Consider the following 24789-nt stretch of genomic DNA (forward strand, 5'->3'; position numbering starts at 1 on the left):
GTGTTGACACAGAAATGCACACGCCTTCCTAGAAAAGGTCAGGGCATCTTCGCTATTCACTGCCCGAACAGGCAGGCAAAAAAACTGTAATGGATATTCTTTTCCTTTTTTTTTTTCCCAGCAAGTAATTGTTTCTTTTCTCACCATTTTTAAGTGACTTGAGTACTCTAAACCACTGACAGTGAATTTCAATCCCTGCAAGAAATGTTATGGGATTCCACACTAATGAAAAGATTGTTTCCTTGAAGACCTTCTGCTAGACTTTGATCAAACAAGACTTTTCACTCATTTTCACAGCACCTGGATTGAATCAGCTTCATCTCTCTCAGACTCAACCTACTATTAAAGTATTTGCTGGCTGTTTTGTCCTTGAGCACAGCCTACAAGGCCACTAAGAGTGGATGGAGCTCTGTGCTGGTGCCAGTGCTCTGCTCGTTGACACTCGCTGCAGCTCCTGCCGGTAGTGCAGGCAGCTCCACACAGGGACCACGGTGCACAAACCCTGCCTGTCTGCCCGCAGACAAATAAACCACCTCACACCCATGCTGCCACCCGCCCCCTCATCCCAGGGCCCCACCTACACTGCCAAACTTGCCGGGTTACATCCAATGTCCCAAACAAACCTACAGCTGTACCTGGAGCAGTACAGAAATTTTGCTGTATCAGTGGGATGGGAATAAATGGCTTTTTCACCATGTCCTCTATCAGGAGCAAAGGGCTGCACTCTAGGATAGCTGTGCCCCAGCAACATTTTGGCTGCATTTCTCTCTCTCAGGTGCTGGTTTGGTGCGTCGTGGGCCAAGAACTTACCAGGGAAAAAAAAAAGATCCCCTTCCTGAAACCCAACCTTATCTCCTGCTGCCGTGTCTCCTGACCAAGCCAATTAATTTCCTCTCAGTGCCAAAGCACCCCGAGCACCCCTCGGAGACCTTACCTGTTGTGCCCAAGATCCAGCCAGCGGCAGACTGGGACCGAGAGCTGGCAAAATCATCACAGCAGCTTCGAAGCTTTTGGATCAGTTACCCGGCAGCAGCAACGGGCTGAGTTTCTATGGCAAATTCTACCCAGGCACCGTAACCCAATCAGCAGCTCATTAGCGGCGCTCAGGAGAGCACGGACCATGCCGGCTGTGGGGATGGTTTCAGTTGACAGCCACGGCGTAAGGAACCAGCACAGGACTTTCATCTCCTGCAGGTTTAGTGCTCCTCAGCCCGGGTCTAGACGAGATCCCTGCAGGTACTATAGCAAACTCACCCCTACTTCTGTTAGCTCCTGAGAGGAGGCTCCGTATTAAAGGGGAAAATATAATGCTCAGAGCTCCTGTAGAAAACAAAAGGATTTTGCTTTAGACATTTCATCAAAGGCAACAAGTCTGAAGAAGTTTTTGCAGATTCCCAAGAAAATGCACAAGATGCGCCATGCCAGTCGGCAGCGCTACACAGACCCTCAGGAAACAAGAAAACAGCACGTCAACTGCACTCCACTCATACGGTAACGAGCTGCCCAGGACCGTAAGAACTCAACAGACAACTCTCGGATTTATAAAAATGATTTAACTTTTATTTCTACTGCTTTAATCTTTGTTTTCTGCTGCGGAGGAAGGAAGAAGGCCGGAACGAACAGCTCTCCCCAACAGCTTCAGGAGGTGACGGCTGATTTCCCGCTCGGTTTGGAGACGCTTCCCGGTGTGCGGCCCAGTGGCAGCCCCGTCCCGACACCGCCAACCCGCTACCCTCAGCCTGGGGCCGGGCCGCCTCCCCGGGGCCGCTCGGCTCGGCACAGCCCGGGCGGGTGCTGGACGCCGGCTGGAGAGGCGCCGTCCTTGGAAACGGACTTTCTGAACGGCTCGGGCAGAGCGGGCCAGCCCGACGGCTCCCCCGGGGCAGGGCCGGCCCAGGGGCACCTCCCGCCGCGGCGCCCGCTTCCGGGTGGCGCCGGGCCCTTCCGCCACCGCAGATGCCCGAGCGGCCGGGCCGGAGGGTGCTCGGCGATCGATTAGCCGGTCTCGGGGAGGGCGGCGGTGAGCGCGCCCCCTGCTGCGGGGGGAGGTGGGCAGCTCCCGGTGCGGCTGAGGGGACCCCCGGGGCCAGCGCCCTCCCGCCCGGTGTCCCTCGGGGCTGGGCACCGCCGCTCTCGACGCCCTGCAGGCCCCAACTGTGTCCTGCCGCCCGGGGGCCGCAGGTGCCCGGGGGTTGGGCTGGGCGTCGGGACTGGGGTTGTCCCCGCTGCAGGCAGGCCGCGGGCAGCGCAGAGGCCGCCAGAGCCGGGCAGAGCCCCGAGGCCTGGCAGACGCCCGGCTTCTCCGTCCCCTGTCAACAAGCTGCCCTGTCGCAGGGTCTGAGGCTGTACAGATACAGAACTAGATAAGAGATGGAAATAAATCCCGTGGAGGAGGTCGGGTTGCGCTGGCTGGGCTTTGAGCGGCTTCATTCCTGTGTTCTAGTGATGCGCTAAACGGCGGGAAGCATGGCCAGGCCCCGGCGCTGCTGCAGAGGGCTGGCACCGAGGGGCACTACTAAGCTGCTTCTGTTGCATTGCAGGGCTCAGGATGGACTTTCTGACGCTCTTCTTGATTTACTTGTGTTTTGTTCTCACTTCTATTGCTCTACTCTGCATCTGCTCGGGAAGGAAGGAGAGTTTCCTCCTAAGAAGTGTCAATAGTGCAACCCAGGTAAAGAACTGAGCTTTCAGAGTAATGATCATCTCCCGTTCTGGTGGTCTGCCCGAGTTCATTGTGCTAAAATTAGTGCAACTGCTGTATTTCTCCTCCATTAAAAATGTTAGTATTTATAGTTAAGGTGATGACACAGTATATTTGATATTTCATCCTATTTTGACAACTGCTCTCAAGTTAGTGCTCATTGGGATTGGAAAGATAAATACGCTTCCTTTCAGCTGATGAAATCCTGCCCAAGCAGGTAGTAAAAAAACATTTGAATCTTACAGCTCCTGTTCCTGTGCGTGCTAGTCTGGCTGGCTGCAGTCGCCACAGGGTGGTAATAAGGATGGAACCTCTCGTGATGCTAAAAGTACATTGTTCAGTTACACTGTAACATGTCAGCTTTGAGAAATTAAATAATAATGAAGCCCCGAGTATTTGCAGTTTTATGGTGTTTGCTGTTCTTATTAAGAGGAAAAAGGTGGGAGGAGGTTTGCCAATTAAAATAGGGAGAGAGTTATAACTAGTAGCAAATGTTTTAGGGGAAGCTCTTTAATGTGACTCTGTAATAATGATGCAGTCTGTTGATTCCTAAGAGGGAGGAATGAAGAGCTTTAAAAGAGGATTAAGAATTGGCATTTTATTGTAAAAACAGGGAATGAGTTGAAAAGGCACTAGCTTATTTTTCTGTCTATTGGGCTATGTCTGAATGGAGAAGGAAAAAAAAATTGCAGCATTCTTGGAAGGGAAAAGATAAGAGAATTATTTAAATTGTAAATAATATTTAATGCTGTTTACATGGGTCTAAACAGACTTTGATTTATATTACTAATGTTGTACTTTGTTTAGCTCGATAGACATGTAGATCATCTGCAGAGAAATTTGTTATTTTCCCCCATTCTTTAATAGCTGCTTTTATGAATCATGTGTAACAATCAGCAATTAAAATACTGCTGTGATGTAAAGTCACTGTCTGGAGAAATGTAATCGATACTTGTATGTGTGAAATAAATATAGGTAATCCTAAATAGTTTCTCTAGACCCTATATTTTAAATTAATTTCTGACTGGAATAATGAAACCTGGAATAATGAAACCTGGAAGTTTGTTGAAATTGTTTGACTGCACTCCTGTAAGATCCTTTAAAGTATTAATTGTGAGCAATATGAAATAACTAACTTGCACAGAGCATGGCTGTTTCTAGCTCTGTGACAAGTCAGCTTCCACCTTCCATCTGTTTTCCTTGCAGCCAGCGGTTCAGTTGTGCGAGATGGTTGTATTCATTGTACAAGTCTTCTCATTCTCTCCTACTTTCGTCATTGCTGCAAGCACAAATCATATTTGTAAGCGCCTTTTGCTTTGGCGTAAGGAATGGCTGAAATACAAGGGGTTGCTCTGCTGTATGAAGGGGAAGTAACAGATATGGAATGTGATGTTAGACTGTACTAACACACAGTTAAACTTGAATTTTGCAATTGCATGCAGGTTGCTTTTCTGTCTAGTTATGTGTTTCCTATTGCAGCACACAGCCTCTTTTTTTTAAAAAGACTTGTCACTTGAACTGCTGATATGAGGCATAGCAGTTAAAGGAAAAATATTTAACATCTTCTCAACTCTACATATGCTTTTTGCCTTCTGGTCTTTCGCATCTAAGACAAGACGCTCTCGCTGCATATTTTCTTTCCATGTCAGCTAGAAATAGGCTCAGCTGCTCTAATTCCTCCACATTCCACCACTGATGGAGCAGCGTGTTGCTATAGAGATCTGTCATCTTCTGAATAGCAGAGTCAAGTAATTCTACCTAGCAGACGATTGCTGAGGATTTCACTGAATGAAGACAGGCAGTCTTCTTCATTTTATCTAGCCGTTTTTGAAACAGCAATTAGATAGACGTGGAGTTACCAGGGTGTATCGTAGCTGTAGTTGGAGAAACTGTGGATTTTTTGGATGTGCTGGGGTTTGGGTTTTGGTTGCGTTGTGGGGTTGGGGTTTTTTTCCGGAGGATAGCAGCCTTTATCCCTTTGCTTATCTCCACTTGCATCCGTCAGATGTCCTGATGAAGCATATTGGAGTTCAGAAATTGCTCAGTTCTATCCCCTGCTTAACCAGTTACCCAGTCTATAACCCGATGTAAGCTCCTTATAACTTTCACACATTAACCTAGATACATTTGTTTGTGCCTGTTGGGCTCCCAAGAATGTGGAACCTGACTCCCATTTTGAAAACCCCAGCAACACGCCTGCCTATATTCTTATGACCTTAGAAGCCCCTGAAAATGAGCTTCCTCCCTGGTGATATAGCTACAGATACGTAACTGAGGGATTAAGTGACTTGTATTTTTATTTGAACTTCCCACAAGGCAGAAGCGATGTGCAGTTCAGATAACACAGTGTTTTTATTTGCTTCAGGTGTTGTCATTTGTAATCCCCACACAGCTCCAGAGAGTGACGCAGAGGGTGCTTCACAGGCTCTTCCACACAAGGTATTTACACTTTTTTTTTTTTAACGCTTTCAACATTATGTTTACTAGTATTTCTGGTTACTATTGGTGACTTCCTCCCATCATCCGAGCTTTCAGTATTATCCTTAGATATTCTCTCTTCGTTAGGGGTGCTTGTCGGGGATTACAGATTCCCTTTAAGGTTTGCCACACTGTTGTCTTTTTGTTCCTTGCTTATTGTTTAGAAGATGGTACCCTGAAATATTTGAACGTACTGACAGATAATGTGGCTCAGTAGCTTCCAGTGTAACAGATGTTGGTGACACTGGGTGGGAGACTGCATCCACATGAGAATTGCAACAGACTCTCTGGCAGCTGCAGATTGAGTTTAGACAGAGCTAGCAATCCCCATCCTCTCCCACAAATCCCATTAGTCTCAGGCCAGCAGCTTGGATGTCCAGGTGGCCCACGGAGAAGCCATACAGCTGCCAATGTGGGGCCTGCTGTATTAATGTGAATTTTGTAGTGTCGCATAAACTTTGGTGCTTTAGGATCTGCTTCACGAATGATTTAAATACCTTTCCTCTGGGGCAGCAACTGCAGTATGAGACACTTCAGGGTCGTAACATCTACAGCTGTTAAGTGCGTGCTGGCAGTTGTTTTGTTGTCTGCTGTGCAGATTCTCTGCTGTTAACACAGCCCAAGAGAGGGTTACACTGTCAAATGTGCAGTCAGCAACAGAGCAATTATATGATGAGCCTGGTGTTGTTGTCATTGCTAGATGATGCTGTGCGCTGGAGGCACTTTGATCCTCCACACACACCCTTCGACTGCATCACCTCATTCAAGCAAGAGATTTTTCAGTTCATGCAGAAGTCCAGTGAGGCACAGCATTTGAGGGTATCTTCTTGTATCCCTGCAGTTGAGAGGACACTCTGCGGGATCCTCTGGATTGCACACAGAAGTGGTGTAGGAGAGAGCAGTAGAGGAGAGCTTGTCTGCAACGACTTCCCACTGTAGTAAAACACACATCACTGGTTATTTAAAGCTCATAATAAAATTCCAGCAAACTGATGTATAATGCAGAGAACTGTAGTAAGCAAACATTGGTCTCCTAATGCGTGGCTTACATGAGCATCTATTTGCCAGGCTGCTGGAAGTTGTTGCTCAGTATGATGCATCCCAAACCAACCTGCATGCCGAACAGTTGTGCAGCTTGCCTCACAGAAGCGGTAGTCTGCCGACAGGTTGGAACCAGTGTTTGCCCTTTCTAACCTCCTGCCATGCTTTTTTCTTAACAGCTGCTTATATTATTACAGGGGTTTTTAAGATTACCTTTTACTGGGGTTTTCTTTGCTTTCAGGGCAGCACACAGCAAATGTCTTCGGGCAGATGTTTTGTGACCTGTTGCTGTGGCATATTTTGTCAGCACCAAGGGTGCTTTGTACTCGACTCTACTGTTGGAAAAAAAATCCAAAGGACATGACAATAATAGAAGTGAGTTTGTCTGGCATATTTAAAGGAGTGTATGTGGGAAGAAGAGAAGGAGAAGCCAACTAGATGGAGAAAACTCTATTAATATGTAATCCATGCTGGCCTGAAAACCTAAAAGAGGTGTCTCCTTGCTTTGGAAAGTCTTTGCGGATCACCTCTGAGTGTACTTGACCTGTTAATCAGGATGCCGAGTATTAAATAGACTGTTCCCTTTCTGTTACAGAAACTGTTTGTTTGTTGTCCTGCACATGGCCTTGCAAGCTGCAGTGTATGGGGAATACACATGGGAAGTGTTTGTTTACTGCTGGGAGCTGCAATTCCACCTCCTCCTCCTGCTGCTGCCCTACCTGCTGCTGGCTGGGAATGTGGGCTGCTTCATACTCTGCTCCCGCACCAATCCTGGTAAGCTCATGCCAATTGTGAGCCTGTAGCTGTTTGAAAATGGAACCTAAAAAATGCTACAAATACCATTACTTTTACTATTTTTCTTGTTTCTTGCACAGGTGTAATAACAAAATCAAATCATGCATCATTCGTTAAGATTTATGCATATGATGGTGTATTATTTCAGAAAGGCATCGTATGTCCTACGTGCAACATGGAAAAGCCAGCCAGATCAAAACATTGTAGTAAGAATCTTAACTTCCTTGATAAGCATAACAGTAATACCTTCCCAAATTAATTCTGCATCAATAACTGCAGTTCGCACTATGTCTGTTCTGTTATCCAGCTTGATGCAGACAGGATTGTGTTCATTTTACTGGGGTCCCAGATCACAGCTACCCTTTGCCCACCCATGGAACTGTTTTGCTGCTATTTTTCTCACAGAAATTACCTGTTCTGAGAGTATCGCTTTGGGTCAGGAACAGGCAAGCTTTTGCACATCTACAACTTAAATGAAAAAGGATCACCTGTCAAGACCTGAGTTCAGGATTTTGTGTTTCTCTTGCAGAATTTGCTGTTACCATCTAAAATAAAGCAGAGAGCTACAATCTCTACTTTTCATATGCTTCGCTAGGCAGTACTGTCAGAGAAACCAAAGTCTTTGAGCTGCAGGCTTGGTGAATAAAAGAAGGAATGAGATACAGGTCTTTGGTTTTAGTAATGGGGGTTTTTACTATGCAATTGAAACTAATTTTTTTTTTTTAAAAAGCTATCAGCTACATCATGACCATAATTCTCAGATTTTTTCAGATGAAAAACTATCCTAAACTGTGTAAAAATCAACTTGATTACTTAAAAAACAATTAACTGAACTATCTTGTCGCTCTCTCCTCGTCAGGTTTCTGCAGTATGTGCATACATCGTTTTGATCACCACTGCGTGTGGGTCAACAACTGCATTGGTGCCTTCAATGCAAAATATTTCTTCCTTTACCTTCTCACACTGAGTGCCATGGCTGCAACCATTGCAACCATCACAACAGCGTTTCTCATCCAAGTGGTCCTGCTGTCAGATATGATGCATGGAAGTTACGTTGATGACCAAGGACAAGAGCATGCTGTTGAGATTCTCTTTCTCGTTCAGGTAAGTTTATGTTGCCTGGGTTATTAGCCTGTAAAAAGGCTTATCTCAGTCTTTGCTTTCAGGAATCTTTTAAGTCCACCTGTTCTCACAGGCAGAATGTGGACAGACTGCAGGTTTTGACCAACTTACAGGGCTAATTAAGTTTAGAAAACTGCTGTTGCAGAATACTGTAAAAATATGGGCTTTTTCTCATAGCACTTCATTCAGCTCTCCCATTTTTCATATTTTGGTCTCCAGACTGCTTCCACTCAGCAGATCTGACTCATAAAGAATGGCTTTATGTTCCAATGACCATCTACTGTAGTAATATTTGGGAAACAGTTAAAAATCCTTGAAATACCTTTGTGGAGATGTTAAAGCAGGATCTTACTACCCTGGAATTTAGATACTTGAGTATTTTCTCTCACATACATGCAAAGGGTGACTTTGAGTCTCTTTAGCACATGAGGCAATTGCATTTCAATCCCCTCATCCCTTTCTGTAGTATGGCAGTGAGGTGTTAAGTAGTAAATGCTTTGTCTTTTCCTCATCCTAGACAACAGATGTTTCAGCCTTGCCCTCTGAAAAAGAGATCTTGGTCAGGGAATGTTTGCTCGTGTTTGAGAAGTACCATTACCACTCCCCAGTATTGGAATTTAACTCAGAAAAGAGCTGCCTAAACTGTATCATGTCACCAAAACCTGAAGTTGTACCAGATTGTAGCCTCTTCATTTGGCAGTTTGTTTTCAGATGATCTGCATTAATGATTTTTTTTAATTAAATAACAAAAAAACAAACAAGCAAAATTCTAACATGAAATACAAACATTCAGAGATCGATGGGTGTAGAAAATACTCCTGCACATAAGCAAGACTTGTGAGGAAATACATTGCTGGGAATCTCTGTGCTTTACTCAGAGGTGATGGACCATCACCGAGCTGGTTGGGGGACAGGGCTGTAACCCTATTTCTGGGGCTGCACAGTTATGGATGTGCATTTCAGCTGGCCTGTTGCAATGGCCACATGCTTCTGTGTGATTTAATGCTCCAACTTTTTAACTAAGTTATTATTTTCTTTCTTTGCAGCACCTTTTCTTGACTTTTCCTAGGATTGTCTTCATGCTTGGTTTTGTTATTCTTCTCACGCTTGTGCTGGGTGCATACTGCTGCTTCAATCTATATTTGACCTTAACCAACCAAACTTCCAACGAATGGTATAAATCCAGAAGATATGGGTGTTCCCACCATACAACATTGCAGCCTCATGACAGACAAGTTGTCTACGATAACATTTATTCTAAAGGAGTCTGGATGAATGTAAAGGAAATCTTTAAGCCTCCTACAGTGTTGGAAAGAAAGAAGAAAACATGAAGATACTCTTCTTTTTATGTGCATTTTTAAACTTTTTGTAAGAATTTATTTCAGCAGTGCGCTTTGATGCCCCAAACAACTTTTGTAAAAGGATTACTGTATTTCAATTAAGTAATTGGAAACTATGTTTTCATAAAGCTGACCAGTCTTCAAACAACTAGAATTCTTCCAAGTTTATCTGTAACACTACTTGCACCAGTGGCCTGTTAAGTCTTTTCAGACACAATCACAGTACAGAAGCAAGCTGGACTAGAGTTAGGTTCTGCTAAGGAACACATGCACAAGGAACTTTTTTTTTTTTATGGTTACTGTTTTGTATGGTGCATAATATATACCACTGTGTAACAGGCAAATGGAGTTTCTGAGTTACTCTGGTACATTTTAAGTAGGTCTTCCTGCAGGAGACTTTACAGGAATATAGCAATGTCACACATGTGGAAGTGGCACTTGTCTGTCAGTTATTTGTGTTCCCCCCCCCCCCCCCCCCCCCCCGCAGGAAAATAGTAACTCACAGCTGACTGCAGTATTCTGATTAACGATGCCTCACAGAGCACTATTTAAGATAATTCACTTGGTGAGATCTCTGAGGTTAAGCTTAGTTCTCTTTTTTTCCTTGTTAGAGGGACCAGCAGTGAATTTGCTGGTATGGAGAGGCAAGTTTGGTCCATCTTACTGAAGTGAATCTTTTTCTATGTGCGTGCATTTGCAAGGGAAGAGCTAACAAAGAGCTGCTGTGAACTTTGAGGAAGCATCTTTTTGTAAGTACCAAATGATTAATCCATTACTGTTAACAATGTGTAGAACAGGTTGTATGCATTTAGCTGGAAAACAACATGATTACTGGCAGAATCTTAACCTGCAGAAACCATGTTATACTGCAGATTTGTACTAGTAATTTCAGAAAAGAAGCTACCGCAAGTGCTATTTGTCCTTACCTGCTAAGTCTCTTTCTTGGTACCTGTTTTCAACTTCTTCAAAATAAGATGCCATTTCAGCCTTAGAGTCATGAAAATGGTGGCCTTTTGGACAGAATTTGAGCATCCTGTAAAGGGTATGGGAAATGTGATATTGAGCTCCTGGCATACAGGTTGTGGAAGATGACAAACTTAATCCTTCCGGCATTTCTCATCTTTATTCCATTGTTCGATGTATCTGCTCACAGCAAGAAGCTCAACCATGTCTTAGGCATTTCTTTGTATTTTGGGCATTTTGCAGCAGGGGAAGTTAGAGTTGCTGAGGCTGTTTCTAGGGCTGCTCACCTCCAGCCACTGAACGGGCCACTTCAGAAGCACAGCAGTGCTGTGGTCTTCCACTTCTGTACAGGGATTCTCAAGGTGAACACTGAAAGGCAATTCATCAGTGTCCCTCAAGAGCGGAAGACAAAAGTAAACCTACAGCTATGCAAGTGACCTTCTGAAATCCCTCTAACTAGGGATCACTTGAAATATCTCCAAAGCATAGATGTACTGTCTGCTTTTAGAGCCTTGGGCTTGTTTTGGGAAAAGTAGTGTGTTTGACTCACCCACCGATGAGGGTTTCTTTTAAGCACAATGTTAAGCGGCCCAGTTCTCTTTCCAGAAACTCTTCTGTTTGAGTGATAATAGAGCAGAAATTGGAAAAATGTAGTAAGAACTTTAAATAGCTTTATTTTTAAAAATGTATTTATTTACATGCCGAATCTGTACAATATGCAATTAAAAATCCATATATGGTTTTAAAAAAAATCATGTACAATATGGCTTTACACACCAACAGACTAGCTCTCAGAGTAGCCTGTCTGGCATTGCAAGGGTACAATGATGCATTCTTTTATAGACCAGTACATAAGGCTACTTGTTCAGGATATAAAAGAAAAATACTGCAGTACCATGCCTTAGAAGGACTAAAGTAGTGAGGTTAAAGGCATGAAAGTTTTTGAGTGGTGGTGAATGCACACCACAACTCCTTAGGTTTGGTTTTCTTGGTTTGTTTTAAATGCATATGATTAAGTAGTCCCTTATGAGACCCTACACATTTGCTTCGCTTTCTGAATCTTTTTAAACACCAGAACACTACTGTCCTGTGGTCAGAGGTAAGTGCTTTGCGAAGGATCTTCCTTTATTTGAGGCAGCTGTACAAAATACTGAGACTGTCAAATATGGTGTATCAGTCACTTCCACAGTACAACCATGCAGAGGTTTTTTAATACTGTTATTTCCATTTTAAACAGAAAACATCTCAGGGCTGTACCGTCCTGTTAAGCCACTTACCTATAGAAGCATTCTCTCCCTTGCTCTCTGAACAATTACAATGGCAAACTTAGGACTGATCAAATTCCCCAAACTGGAGAAAAAGAGTAAGCTTTACATTAACATCTGTCACTAGCTACATGCTGTTTGTTACACAATCACAGTCTGGACTTCCACCTCCCCCTCCTGGGAGGCGATCACAAACTCTCCTGCATGTTCCATTATTTCAATGTCCTCGGATGCCACCATCGTCACCGTTGCTTCTTCCGTCTCGATGCTACCCTCCGTCGTCAGCACTGCTCCTTCTCCGATGGCGGAAGCCAGCGTCATAGCAACCTGTTCCGTGAGGCTTTCAGGGGTCGCGATGGTGATGGTGTCCGCAGCATCTGTGGTTACTTCAGAGTTTTCTGCCACGGTGACGTTCTGTACGATGATCTGATGACCAGAGTTTGCTTGATTTACTATTTGTTGCACAACCTTCATAATGTGGCTGTCAACCTACAGTAAGAGAAAAGAGGCCACTTTATTTCTTGGTGTATAGTACTCTGTTAGAAATACAGTTACCATCACCATGAACAGTGCCTGATGACCACCAGGGCAGTACGACAAGCAGCATTTAATTCCAATTTACTCTAGCTGTTCACTGAAGTTCTCATCACCCCAAAACCCCTGAGAACTCCTAGAACATGTCACACCTCACATCGCTGAAGGTGTTTTGCCAGCAGGGTACTTCCTACAGAAACTCAAAACTGCTGTTCATAGAAAAATCTTAAGAATGCACGCCCAGACAAACTAACTGAAGGCAATTCAAGAGCCTAGCCAGCCTTTGACTTTGCAGCAACCATTATTTCTGGCATTCAGGAATGCTTCAAGAGGATCATTTCCCCAAGGCTGAAGTGTTACTGTACAGCTGGCAGCTGCACTCTCGAGTATGAAGGCACGCAAGTCGCTAGCCACTATCACTGAGAGGATCTAAGGCTAACAGAGCTTGGTCGAACCCAGTATTATGGTTTTATACAGACAAGTCTGCACAACTACAGAGGCTGGGTTCATCTAGCATGCCTTTCAGACACTAAAAGTGATTCATTTAAGCTACAGCAAGTCCCCAAAATAATAGTTTATGTGGCAGCTTTACCTCATGTCTTGTTCCCTCTATTATTTCAGTAGCTTCACTGGTCTCCATGTCTTCAGTAGCAGTCTTGAAAGACAAAATATGATGATTCCCTTTTTAGATTATTACAAAAAAATCTTTTATTACCAAGATACAAGACACGAAGATCTTTTACAAAAGTCTTTCTGTTTCCCCCCCCCACGATACAGTAGCTACTCTAAAGGCAACTCCTCCAAATCCCATTATCAAGAGCCAGTTAAAAGTAATGCAGAGAGCTCACAAATAACTGAAGGAGAACATCCTCTCTCGGCAGGACTCAGCCAACTAGCAGATTTTTCTCCTATTGGAGAAAAACTATGGCAGCACTTAAGGGACTCAATAAATGAACTGTGTTATTCTGCACAGATGAGTACTGGCTCTTTGTTATGAAGAGGGAGAAAGCAAAATGCACAATTCAGTGCTTTTGGCAGCTACAGCCAGTTAAAACCAACAGAGATTATTTCACAGAAAATAAGCTAAATAGAAATGAGAGAAAAAAGTAGGTAAAAGTTGAGAAAAAGCTGAGGCAAGTTTGTGAGGACATAAAATCTGGTATAGTCAGAAGTTCTCAGTCTCAGCCTTCTGATGAACTACCATCAATCTGCCCTGCATTCTCCTTTTCCTGCCTACATTACATGCAGGACTTCAGAAGGATGAAGTAGGTTCCAGGCACTCTCCTTCTGAACAAGATTAACCCTACTTACTCCTAGGGTCATGCAGGCAGGGGTAGCATTGGCTAGATCCTGTTTTACCTTCTCCCAAAAGCCTAGATGAGGAACATGCACAACTGCAGTTTTTCCTGACAAAATACCATACTGCGTTGAGAATGAGAAGGCTGTTTGCTTCACTTCTTACCTCAATGATGTATTCCTGAGTGTCCGCCACCACTGAAGAAAACTCGACCAAAACAGTGTGAGGATCTTCAGAAATGACTGTTGCAGCCAAGTTGTCAGCTGACTGACTTTCTTCAGACACCATCACTTCTTCCACCTCTTTCAAAGCAAGGAGGCAGCCACCTGAATGGTATTCCAAAAATGCCAGAAAAACATTATTTTTCAGAACCGTCTCCCATATGGGAGTACCTGGAAAATACTATGCAGCACAAATGAGACGCTTTTAACAGGATGCTGCTGTCAAGCGACTGGCAGTCAGACAACAGGCTCTTGTCCCACCAAGACAGGCCAAGTAATGGCCTAGAAGAGACCCATGTGACATCAGAACCAAGCCTCGAGCAGAGCAACTGTCCAGTGTCATTTCAAAAAATACACAACTAAATTCAGATGTGTAAAACCATATAGGATTTCAAAAGCCATATGTGAAGAACATACAGTAAGACTTTTGGTATATTTTAAGTCTTACATCCTTTCTGCTTATGCATTACATTTCAATATCTACCTAAGAAACACTTTTCTCCTCCAGTAAACTTGTATTGAGAATGTAAAGAACAGTACATCATCATCGCTACCTGAAGAAGTTTGAAAATCTGTGCTTAGGAGCTAAAGGAGGAGCAGGTCCGGTGCAACTAATTCAATCAAACGTTATCGGTGAGAATACTTAAGACATTTTCCTGACAGAACATCGACACTTTGTATTTTTACAGGATTTCATTAAACCCCCCAAATTAGTATGAATTTCATGCCAAAAAAAACCCAATTGGCAAGTGTAACCATAACAATATGCGCCACATTGTAAGTTTTAGTGTCTTCTTGGCTCTTCCCCAACACAGACATCAAGCTCTCTCTGGCATTACTTTATGAAAACGTTATTTTTCTCCCTCTTTGTGTATATCCTTGGAACAGAACCACTTAGGGCAGTGGTGACATTGCAGAGAGCACTTAAGCCAGAGTTTGGAGCAGAGAGCCCACAGCACTCCCGCAGTTGGGATTCTTAATGCAAATTCTATTTTTGTTATGTTTCTCTTTATTTAGGGGATCTAGATTTTATATTAGAACTTCATGGCTCTTTGTTCAGCATCATTTTTGGTCAGAAAGATCACAGCAGAAATACTCATTAATGTAGATGAAAAAAAAAATATAATGCATTTCCTACTGATGCAACTGAGATGCAGATAAACAAGTGGCCTTGGACGAAGGTCATTGGATCCACTCTGAAAAATCATTACCCTTCAGCCAAAGAGCAGTTTGTCCAAACCAAATCCTAGAACACACCTCACCCCAAGGCAGAGAAGCTTTGCCACCTCACCTTTGGTTTTTAAGTGCCTGTTGAGAGTGCCGTGCTCTGCAAACCCTCGCCCGCACTTGTAACACTTAAAAGGCTTTTCCCCCGTGTGATGGCGGATGTGGCGGACCAGCGAGCCCTTTTCCCGAAAGCCCCGGCTGCAGTACTGACAGACATAAGGCTTATCCTCTAAATGCGTACGGAAATGAACTTGCTGCGCATTCTGTACAAAGAGAGAGCAAGGGAAGAGCAGCTAAAGGGAATGACAAACTCAAGCAGGCAGTATTCTAGCTTCCAGGGCAAAAGTCAACATCTTTGAGGACTTCTCATGTAAGACATGATAAATACTTGGTAGTATTATTATTACATATTTTTTTTGCCACACAAAGGAACAGTTTCCTCACAAATGTGAAGGCTTTATTAAGACTATCCCTCTTTTCCCCACTAAAACAAAAGCTCCTTCTGGAGCTTCTGCTCTTACAAGAGTCAGGTGAGCTGACGTTTTTTCTTTCAGGAGCAAAGCCTCCTAACTTCTCCCAAACCCTGGCTCTGGAAAGGAAAATCTGAAGGCAAGCCTGTTGTGAGGGAGGCACACCTTTGTCTTGTACCGCTTGCCACACTTTGGACAGGAATATGGCCGTTCATCAGAATGCACTCTTCGATGCCCCTTCACATGTGCAATGGTCTTGTAGAGCTTGCCACACTCTCCACAGCGGAAACGCCGTTCATTCACGTGCACTTCTTGATGCTTTTTCAGCAGATAGCCCTTTGTGAACTCTTTGCCGCACTCCTCGCACTTAAAAGGCTTGTAATCTAGAGGGAGAGAGAGGGAGAGAGAGAACACATGGTTGATAAAGAACAACCAGCAGGAGCAAAGCAGGAAAATTCTGCAGATGTTACTGCACCCACATGGCATCACTACAGCAACAGGGGAGCTGGCATTCCCTGCCACTACACAGTAATAAAACAAAACACTTGTACCCACCAGCTCATGTCATTGTTGTCAGGGGAATGAAAATGGTGATGTTACTCCCTTAATGTCTTAAATGAAGCAAGGCTTGTCTGGAGCCAGTTGCTAGTGTTGCCATCTGTAAGATCACAGCTAACTGATGGCTTAAGAGGTCATGTGTGCCCTTTGCTGAATGCCAGCCAAAGGCAGAAAAAACCGCCATCACCCTAACCACACCACCCTCTTCTGCACATTAGCCCTTTCCTGCAAAGTATCTAGTACCCGCTGTAACAAAATTCTTACAAAAAAAGTCAACCTTTTTATATTAGTGTGTTAAACATCAATTGATTTTGCAAAGCCAACGGCAACGTAAAGGCAAGGAATCTGAAACAAAGCAAGCTGTGCTATGCTTAACATCATAGTAAGACACAGTGCATTTCAGACAACAGCATAAGCAGTAGAACTTTACCTAAGTGACCTTTGATGTGTGTTTCAAGGGAAGTAGCTTCACTGAATGCTTCATTACAGTGAGGGCAAACGTAACTTTTGTACCCATTTGTTCTTTCTGCACCTATCTATTGGAAAGAAAATGGACAACATAAATATTTTTTGTACTAGTGTGTACAGGAAGTATTGCTAGCCAAATTCCCAATTAAATACTCTAGCTTTGACAAGAAAGAGAGCCATATTGTTAACAGGAGAGAGAGCACGCGCGTGTGTGTATTAACACTATGCTTAAAGCATATATGAAAAACACAACTGTAAAAGTTGACACAAAGACCTGGGCACAGGGAGAGAAGCACTGAGGATAACGCGCAGGGTGCTGAGGCTAACAGTGCTGACCACAACCAAGTACAGGCAAGGAAGACTAAAAAAATTAATCTATTTATGGAATACAAACATACAGACTCTGCTTGTTCTACTTCAACACATTGTTCCCCACACGGCTCTTCTTCTGCCTCCACCACTTCATTTCCTAGTTCTTCTGTAGCAGCTACAGCAGGCTCATCTGGCTTTTGCATTTCCTCCATAGCGACTCTCTCTATCACAATACCCGAATTCCTCATGGCCTGCCTCAGCAGATTCTCACTGTTCACTTCCCCCTCACACGGCAGCTCCTCAGGATGTGATTCCTGTAGGAATAAACAGGACAGTAAGTGGTACAGCAAATAACACAGCCCTCTTTTTAAACCAAGATTGCTGACAGTCATTCTTTCTAGGGTGTCTCATGCTGCGATGTAGGGCTGAAAGATCAACAGGGAACGATCTTGGACTGGGGAGGAAGATGAGGTGAAGCTGTACTCTGAAAACGTTATCACCCAAGGGATAATAAGCCTTTGCTCCTACCACAGTGTCGTAGCAGGGGCCGATCAACAAAAACACCCTCTCACTTTCTGTATCATCCTGCATGTGGTGGTGAACCCTAAGCATCCCCCTGTATGCTATACATGTGCTGCTAAGCTCAGCAGCAGCAGATGGCCGGACAAGGTCAGAGCTTGCCTTCTATGTTCTCAGATGAGGAAGGAGCTAATTAACCACTGACATCCACCACACAGATTTATTCTCAGCACCTAAGAAAATTTTGTTTCTGAGGTGAAATACTTCAAAGTACTTGTTTGCATAAAAGCAATGAAGAGTACTTAAGAGAAATGACACTCACATCTTGGTCCAGGGATTTCGCATCTACAACAGGAAGTTCCTGCATTTGGACGTGGACTTCATGAAGAACGTTGCCTTTTGCATCTGTCACAAGATGAATGACGGGCGAAGTTTCAATGGATTCACTCGCTATTGATGAAACGGTGTCTGTGTTTGAACTACAGGATCCTTCAAGAAAAGCAGCACAATGAATCACGTGGCATACTGCCACCCCTTATCAATTTGCTCTACCCTACAAAAAAATGTGTCTTAGAGTATGAGATGCCTGTTAAAGCCATCTTTGTACCAGATTCTCAAACATTCTTCACAGTCAGTGCAGGGCTACATGCACTTCAGGTTAACAGTTTAGCTGTCAATTACTTCTTCCTGTATAAAAGATACAAACTGAATACTACAGAAATAGTTTTTTTGCAACTGAGAAAGACTTTATAGTTCAAGTGCCGGGAGCACGCTCAGTTTTATCAGACCCAAGGCAGGTAATTGAAGCATCACTGACCTGTTGGTAAATCATCTTTATTGACTACTATTTCTTTGTTCATGCTGAAGCGAATTTTTTCGGTGCAAGGTGTCAGAGATTTCAGGTGCCGAGTCAAAGCTCCCGATTCCCGGAAGCTTTTCCCACATTTCTTGCATTTGTAAGGTCTTTCATCTGGAAATTATGAGAATCGAAACAACAGTATTAAACTAACCACAGCTAGTATTAGCTCTATGGGACAGACTGCTAGAAGAATGCTTTCAGCTTTCTACAGCGAGCAGACCATGCTTATCCCAGGACCCCAAACATCAGGGAGCTCCACGGTCTCAGCTCAGCAGGTGGAAAGCAGCAATAAATTCCACTGGAAGGTCAGCCAGATAACCACACAGCACACTCCAGCAACGAGGAACTCTTATTTTGGAGAACTGTCTTACCAGTGTGACGCCTATGGTGTCGAATCAGAGACCCTTTTGTCCTGAAGGAAGTGCCACAGAGTTTACATTCATAGTCCTTTCTGCTGCTGTGAGTGATCATGTGAGCTTTGAGGATGCTGGCCTATGGAAAGAATTTCATTTTAAAGGACGTTCCAATGGTTACAAATTTTACATTTCAACTCTGAAGAACAACAGTGCTCCTTCTGAAAGCAGAACCTTCCTTTTGGAAGTGTAGCCTGCAGTAGAGAAGCACATTGTTACCGAGTCTTGGAATGTCTTAGTTAACAGCTAGCCTAAATAACTCACTAACCCAAACACGGCAGAAATGATACTTACTGTTTTAAAAGTCTTCTGGCATAATTCACATACGTATCGCCCTTCTTTGTTAACCAGCAGCTTAACCTTTATCAGTTCTGTGGAAAGATCCTGCTCCTGGTCGTCAGGGTTGCCTTGCTCTTCAGTGACTTCCCCATCAATGTGACCATTTGGGTTTTCGAAAACGTGGTCTCCTGCAACAATGACTTCTTTGATGTGCCCACTACCTGGGAAAAGGATAGGAAGACAGTTACGTTCCTTACAGCGGAGAGCTTTATACGACAAGAGCAATTTACCGTTTCAGCGTTTTGTGCAGTAGGAAGGAGAAACAGTTATGTTAAACCTGGATCACGGGTCTTTGCAAATTTCTTATTATCGCAGCATAAATAGTAAAATGGACGTTTCTGGAACTGAGTTTTAAATCTAATTTGTATTAATGCGGAGAGAATTGCAAAGCTGGCCTGGGGCTGCCTCTCTCACAACTTTGAGGTAAAGCTCAGTCCCAGTGCTCGGTAACACCGAGGTGCCGCGTACCCAACTACAACAGAAATCGAACAGAAGAGGACAGTAAACTCTCCCTAACCTGGCAGGGGAATAAAGGCACGCGTCCCGAGGCTCACCTACTATAGCTGATGCGTTGCTGATTTCCTCTGCTATTGAAGATGCTTCAACAACTATATGAGCAACAGTTATCGACTCCTTGACAGAAGGAACGACCTGCTGTAACAGATAACATTTTAGCAGAAAGGGTTTTTTACCTTTAAAAACATTGTGTTCTGTTCTCTCCCCTCCAACCCAACAGACCGTTGCATCCTAATTATTTTGAGCCACGGCTTGAGGAGAAGCCTGCTGTCACCTTTTGTACTTCTTGGTTGAGGAGACCTGCTGATGCAGCAGCGAGAGCTTCTGGAGCTCGCTGGCAGACCTTCTGTAACTTGTGTTGCACAAATTCTTCCAAGGAGGTGAACTCCGACTGGCAGCGACCACACTTATGCACGTCATCTTCGTCTACGATTTAAAATCCAGTCATCGGTTTAGGAAAACACGGCACCTATTACCGAGCAGTGTTCACACCGAAAACTTTTGTTCTGCTTGTCCCGCTGAGCCCCTGCGCCAGGACAGAAGGGGCCCGGGGGGATGTCCTGCCGAAGGGTAGTTTCGCTCCTGCTACGAGGCGGTTTCGGGAGCGGAGCGGATCCGCCTCCCCGCCCCCCCGCCCCGGCCGGCCGGGCTCCCGGCTCCGCTCTCGCAGCCCGGAGGAGGGACAGGGAACAGAGAGGCACGGAGACCCCGGCGCCAGCCGCTTGCCCGACCCCCGCTGACAGAACCGCTGCAGCCAGAACCCCCTTCACCCCGCGCCGAGCGCCGCCGGGGCCGGTTCCGCCGGGCCGGGCCGCCTCTGCGGGCCCCGCTTTCCCCTGGCTCCGGCCGGGGCCCTGTCGCAGCGGCACCGCCCGCCCCGCGTCTGGTACCTTCCTCGCTGAAGGGCGCCGGGAGGCTGAGGAAGGCGGCGGGGCCGGCGGGCGGTGCGGCGGGGCCGGAGCCCGCTGCCGCCGCCCCCTCCCGCTCCTCGGCCGCGGCTGCCGTAAGCCCCGCCGGCCCCGCGCTCGTTGCCATCGCGGCCTCCATGTCGCAACGAGCCGCACCGCCAAAGATGGCGGCTTTACGGCCGTGTCGTCATAACAACGGGCCGCGTGCCGCGGGACGGACAACCGTAGGGGGTCGGTGGGGAACGCGGTCGCCGCGCGGGAGTTCCGAGGCCGCGCGCGACCCGGGCGCCGTTGAGCGGTGTTGGTGCCCGGCCCCCGCGCCTCCCGGTGACCTCTGACCCCCGTGCCCAGACGGACCGGAGCCTAACGAGTTACCTAACGAGCCCCCGGGGCGGCTGGATGGCCCAATGGGTCGCGGAGTGCCTGGGGTGACCGCGCGCTTCTGGCCAATGGCAGCGCGCGGGGGGCGGGCGGGCGAGGCGGACGACCAATGAGAGCGGAGCGAGTCGGCCGGCGGCGGCGGCGCCGCGCGGAAGGGCGGGAGAGGGCGTCGGACGCCGGCTGCAGGCGGGGTGGGTGGGGCCACCGCCGCCCAATGGGAGCGCGGGTCGGGGGAGGCGCAGCCAATGGGCACGGCCGGGGGGGCGGGCGCACGGTTGAGGCGCGGCGGCGATGGCGGCTATGGCGGGCGGCGGGTCGCGGCGGTGCCGGCGGCTGGAGGTCGAGGCGGCCCGCGCCGTGCTGGGCGCCGCCGACACGCTGCTCTTCGACTGCGACGGCGTGCTGTGGCGGGGCGAGGCGGCGGTGGGCGGCGCGGCGGCGGCGCTGGGCCGGCTGGCGGCGGCGGGCAAGCGCCTCTGCTACGTGACCAACAACAGCAGCCGGACGCGCGCGGCCTACACCGAGAAGCTGCGGCGGCTGGGCTTCCCGCCCGCCGAGCCCCGCCACGTCTTCGGCTCGGCCTACTGCGCCGCCCGCTACCTCCGCCAGGCCCTGCCGCCCGGCGCCGCCGCCTACGTGCTGGGCAGCCCCGCGCTCGCCGCCGAGCTGGAGGCCGTGGGCGTCCCGCACCTGGGGCCCGGCCCCGCCGCCCTGCCCGGCCCCGCGCCCGCCGACTGGGCCCAGGCGCCGCTCGACCCCGCCGTGCGCGCCGTCCTCGTCGGTTTCGACGAGCACTTCAGCTACGCCAAGCTGTGCCAGGCCCTGCGCTACCTCCTGCGCGGCGGCCCCGACTGCCTCCTCGTCGGCACCAACCGCGACCACCGCCTCCCGCTCGAGGGCGGCACCGCCATCCCCGGTGCGCGGGGCGGGGGAGAGGGGAGGAACGGGACCGGGGCGTCCGGGCTTCTCGCCTGCCGCCCGGCGGGAGGGCGGGGAGGTGTCCCCGGCCCGTTCAGAGCAGCCCGTGGGGAGTCCCCGTGCTCTGGGGGTGTCCGAGCTCGGCCTCATTGCACCTCGGTGTGGCAGCCTGGGTGTCCCGGAGCCTGGGCTTCCCCTTGTCCTCGCTGCACCTTCCACCCCGAAACAGGGAGAATCCTTGCTGATCCTCTGCTTGGGGAATAGCGGCTCCTTTTTGATCTCCATGTGGGACGGTATTCCAGCCTCCTGGCAGGTTTTATGCACCGCCTCTCTTGGGAGTAACCCCTTCCTCTGCCTGTCCTGTCTGTGAAGCTGAGGGGTTACATTTCCAAAGCGCTGTGCGGCTTTGTACCAGCTCGCGTGGATGCCGAGAGTCTTCTGCAGTCTCTAATTAATGTTTTCTGTTCTCTCCCTAGGGACTGGCTGCCTGGTAAAAGCAGTGGAGACGGCAGCCCAGCGCGAGGCGTTCATTGTAGGAAAGCCCAACCGGTACATGTTTGATTGTGTGGTGAGCGAGTTCAACATCGATCCTGCTCGTACCATCATGGTGGGAGATCGGCTGGACACAGACATCCTCATGGGCAACAGCTGCGGCCTCACCACCCTGCTGACGCTTACCGGGGTCACCACGCTGGACGAAGTGAAGGGCCACCAGGAGAGCGACTGTCCGGCCAGGCAGAGCCTGGTTCCTGATTACTATGTCGATAGCATAGCCGACCTTCTCCCAGCACTGGGGGATTAATATAGTAAAATGCTTGCAGCCTCTGCAGCGGTGCCCCGAGGAGGGCCCCAGTTAATCACCTTGTGACAGTAACGTACTCACTAGGATACCACCCGGAGTTAGCAACCCTTAGCTTTTTAACCTTTCTGTCCTCTCAATATGATGTTGTTTACACCTCAGTCTTTAAATGCACTTTGAAACAAAGAGGGCATTACGGTGTCACCCACGTCTTGTGGGCTTGGAGCTTTTTTTTTTTAAATTATAAGCAACACATCTATCCAAACGTTTGTGATACTCGATGTCACGTTGTCCTCTGGACTGAGTTAAGGAAAGTAGGGCTGGTTGATCTGAGAAAAAGAACCTGATACCGTGCGGTGTGTCCTCGCTTGGAAGGGCCGTGGCTCAGTCTGGTTTATTCAGGGAAATGACTCTTGGAGTGTGTAGCAACTTAGCGGCTGTGTTTGGAAACACTTGCAGTGGCTGGCAGAACTAGCATTTGGCCTTAGATTGATTTTTTTTTTAAGTTATTTTTTCCGAAGGGGGTCTTGTTCAGCAGTACAGCCGCTGCAAGCGCGACGTCAGGTCACAGAAACTGATATCTGTCTCCTTTATTTGACCGTTGCAAATTGCACTTGTGATGCAGATGAGGATGATTCCACTCGCAGAACACAAACGGTGTCTTCTGTATACTGTATTTGTCCAAGTGTTGGATGTGTGTGTAAAGTACATGCAAGAACTACCCCAACCCTAAATATATATCAGAATATATATAAAATATAAAGTTTAAGTATAGTATATGATAATATATCGTTTCCCAGAAGGGAGGATAAGAGGAATGTACTTCACTGATGATCACAGTAGGGTTAATTCTTCTAAGCTTTTGCATTTGGTAATGCAGAAAGTCTGTAAAGTCACGTAGGACTGTCCTTCACTACTGCTGCTTCCCAGAAGTAACTGAATTGATTAGTACCGAGTTAGTTCTTGTACTTCCCTCAGTGTCAAAATAGCCACTTGCCTTGGCTTTAGCTGCGGAATGCAAATTAACGCTCAGTCCACGGGGGGTGGATGCAGTACGCAGTACAGCTTTCCACCTGAACGAGCCGGTGTGTGACGATAGCGTGTGCTTCCTTTAAATACCCACGGTTAATATCTTCCGCGTGTGTCAGGCGTGGGGGCCTGGCGCCAGTTGCTTGTCCGAAGAGGAGTGCTTGCTTGCTCAGGTGATTATTTCATTTTGATCTTTAGGTGGGTTTGGGTGATGCACAGCCCAGGCTATGGGGTAGATTTTTCTTCTGGCTGAATTGAAGGCCACAGTTGAAAGCTTTCACATTACAGAATTAAGTGAAAAATTATATATGCAATTAACATGCTTTGATTCCATAGATTCTACTATCAGCAGTTAAATTTAAACACTGGCCTTCCTTCATCTCCCACTGTTCAGCTGAATGGCTCTAGCAGTGTGCCGATGCCATTTCCTTCTACTTGAAATGAGTAGGCTTGCCACCTTGTTTGCACAGCAATAACCGTGCAGTTCATACTGTCCTTCAGTGTTACCGGAAGATGAGCTGATCTTCTAAAAGGGTGTTCATTTTGTAACTCAGCATTGCGCAAGGCTGCACGGACAATCTCTTCCCCGTTCCTGTCTCCAGCTAGAAAGCTGTGACTGTGTAAAGTCACAGAGAAATACTTACAGGTAGAACTTTCACTTTATCTGGGTAACGTGGAAATGGACATTATGGATTTGCTGCAGGTAGGGTCTGAATTAATGGTGTGTTCTTTTAGTTCCTGTATCTGGTGCTTATAATTTTGGAATATGTCAATTAAAGTAGTAAAGGCCGGGTGAGGCATTCAGCCTCGTTCAAGCAGCGCACTGTCCCTGCCAAGTACTGTTCACTGTACAAGGGAACCATTACCTCGATTCACGTATGCTGAAATGTACTGGTGAAGGTGTCAATCATGCTTCAACACTCTGTATCAACTTCCAAATGGTTTTTAAGCCTCTACTTGAATTCACATTAAACTTAGAAACCTGCTTTCCCCTGGTTTTGTCTTATTTTGTAGTCTCTTTGTGAGCTTTGGTGCAGCCATACCATGTGGAAATTCTGGGAGCTGGTGATGCAGTTTGTGTGTGTCCTCTTTACTCCTTACATGCACTATTAGGGAAAGAAATCCAAACCATGGAGTATATTTCTTCAGTTCAGGAGCCCAGGGCTGCGCAGGGCTCTTCGTGTGGGCCAGGATTTGCTTCTTTGAGTAAGAGCACAGCACAGAGCAGAATGCTTTCCCCTTCGCAAGAATCCTTTCACACACACTGTTTTATAGAGGGTTTTACTTCGTTCCTGTGCCTTAGATTAGGCGGGGCA

The 24789-nt window shown here is 46.8% G+C and overlaps 3 protein-coding genes across 5 annotated transcripts; 2 read left to right on the plus strand and 1 right to left on the minus strand.

Annotated features, from left to right (window-relative positions):
- The first annotated feature begins 1787 nt into the window (after window positions 1-1787).
- ZDHHC4 (zDHHC palmitoyltransferase 4) lies at window positions 1788-13318 on the plus strand. Of its 2 annotated transcripts, none has more exons than XM_075768048.1 (7): window positions 1788-2048; window positions 2541-2671; window positions 5067-5140; window positions 6816-6994; window positions 7096-7221; window positions 7875-8119; window positions 9184-13318. In XM_075768048.1, the coding sequence occupies exons 2-7, from the start codon at window positions 2549-2551 to the stop codon at window positions 9466-9468; spliced, it is 1032 nt and encodes a 343-aa protein (XP_075624163.1). In that variant the 5' UTR covers window positions 1788-2048; window positions 2541-2548; the 3' UTR covers window positions 9469-13318. The 2 variants fall into 2 exon arrangements, with proteins under 2 accessions (XP_075624163.1, XP_075624162.1); XM_075768047.1 differs by having other exon boundaries at window positions 2020-2181.
- E4F1 (E4F transcription factor 1) lies at window positions 11094-20655 on the minus strand. Of its 2 annotated transcripts, none has more exons than XM_075768046.1 (14): window positions 20329-20655; window positions 19713-19864; window positions 19477-19573; window positions 18878-19083; window positions 18542-18662; window positions 18129-18281; window positions 17634-17800; window positions 16879-17106; window positions 16443-16548; window positions 15620-15837; window positions 15049-15247; window positions 13702-13862; window positions 12832-12894; window positions 11094-12194 (listed from the first exon to the last, which is right to left on the minus strand). In XM_075768046.1, exons 1-14 carry the CDS (start codon window positions 20483-20485, stop codon window positions 11847-11849), a joined length of 2376 nt encoding a protein of 791 aa, XP_075624161.1. In that variant the 5' UTR covers window positions 20486-20655; the 3' UTR covers window positions 11094-11846. The 2 variants fall into 2 exon arrangements, with proteins under 2 accessions (XP_075624161.1, XP_075624160.1); XM_075768045.1 differs by having other exon boundaries at window positions 19477-19576.
- A 336-nt stretch (window positions 20656-20991) lies between these two features.
- On the plus strand, window positions 20992-24459 carry PGP (phosphoglycolate phosphatase). The gene is made up of 2 exons (XM_075768050.1): window positions 20992-21643; window positions 22122-24459. Exons 1-2 carry the CDS (start codon window positions 21019-21021, stop codon window positions 22445-22447), a joined length of 951 nt encoding a protein of 316 aa, XP_075624165.1. The 5' UTR covers window positions 20992-21018; the 3' UTR covers window positions 22448-24459.
- Window positions 24460-24789: the final 330 nt, after the last annotated feature.

Source organism: Balearica regulorum, chromosome 15 (genome assembly GCF_011004875.1).
Source record: "Balearica regulorum gibbericeps isolate bBalReg1 chromosome 15, bBalReg1.pri, whole genome shotgun sequence".
NCBI lineage: Eukaryota > Metazoa > Chordata > Aves > Gruiformes > Gruidae > Balearica > Balearica regulorum.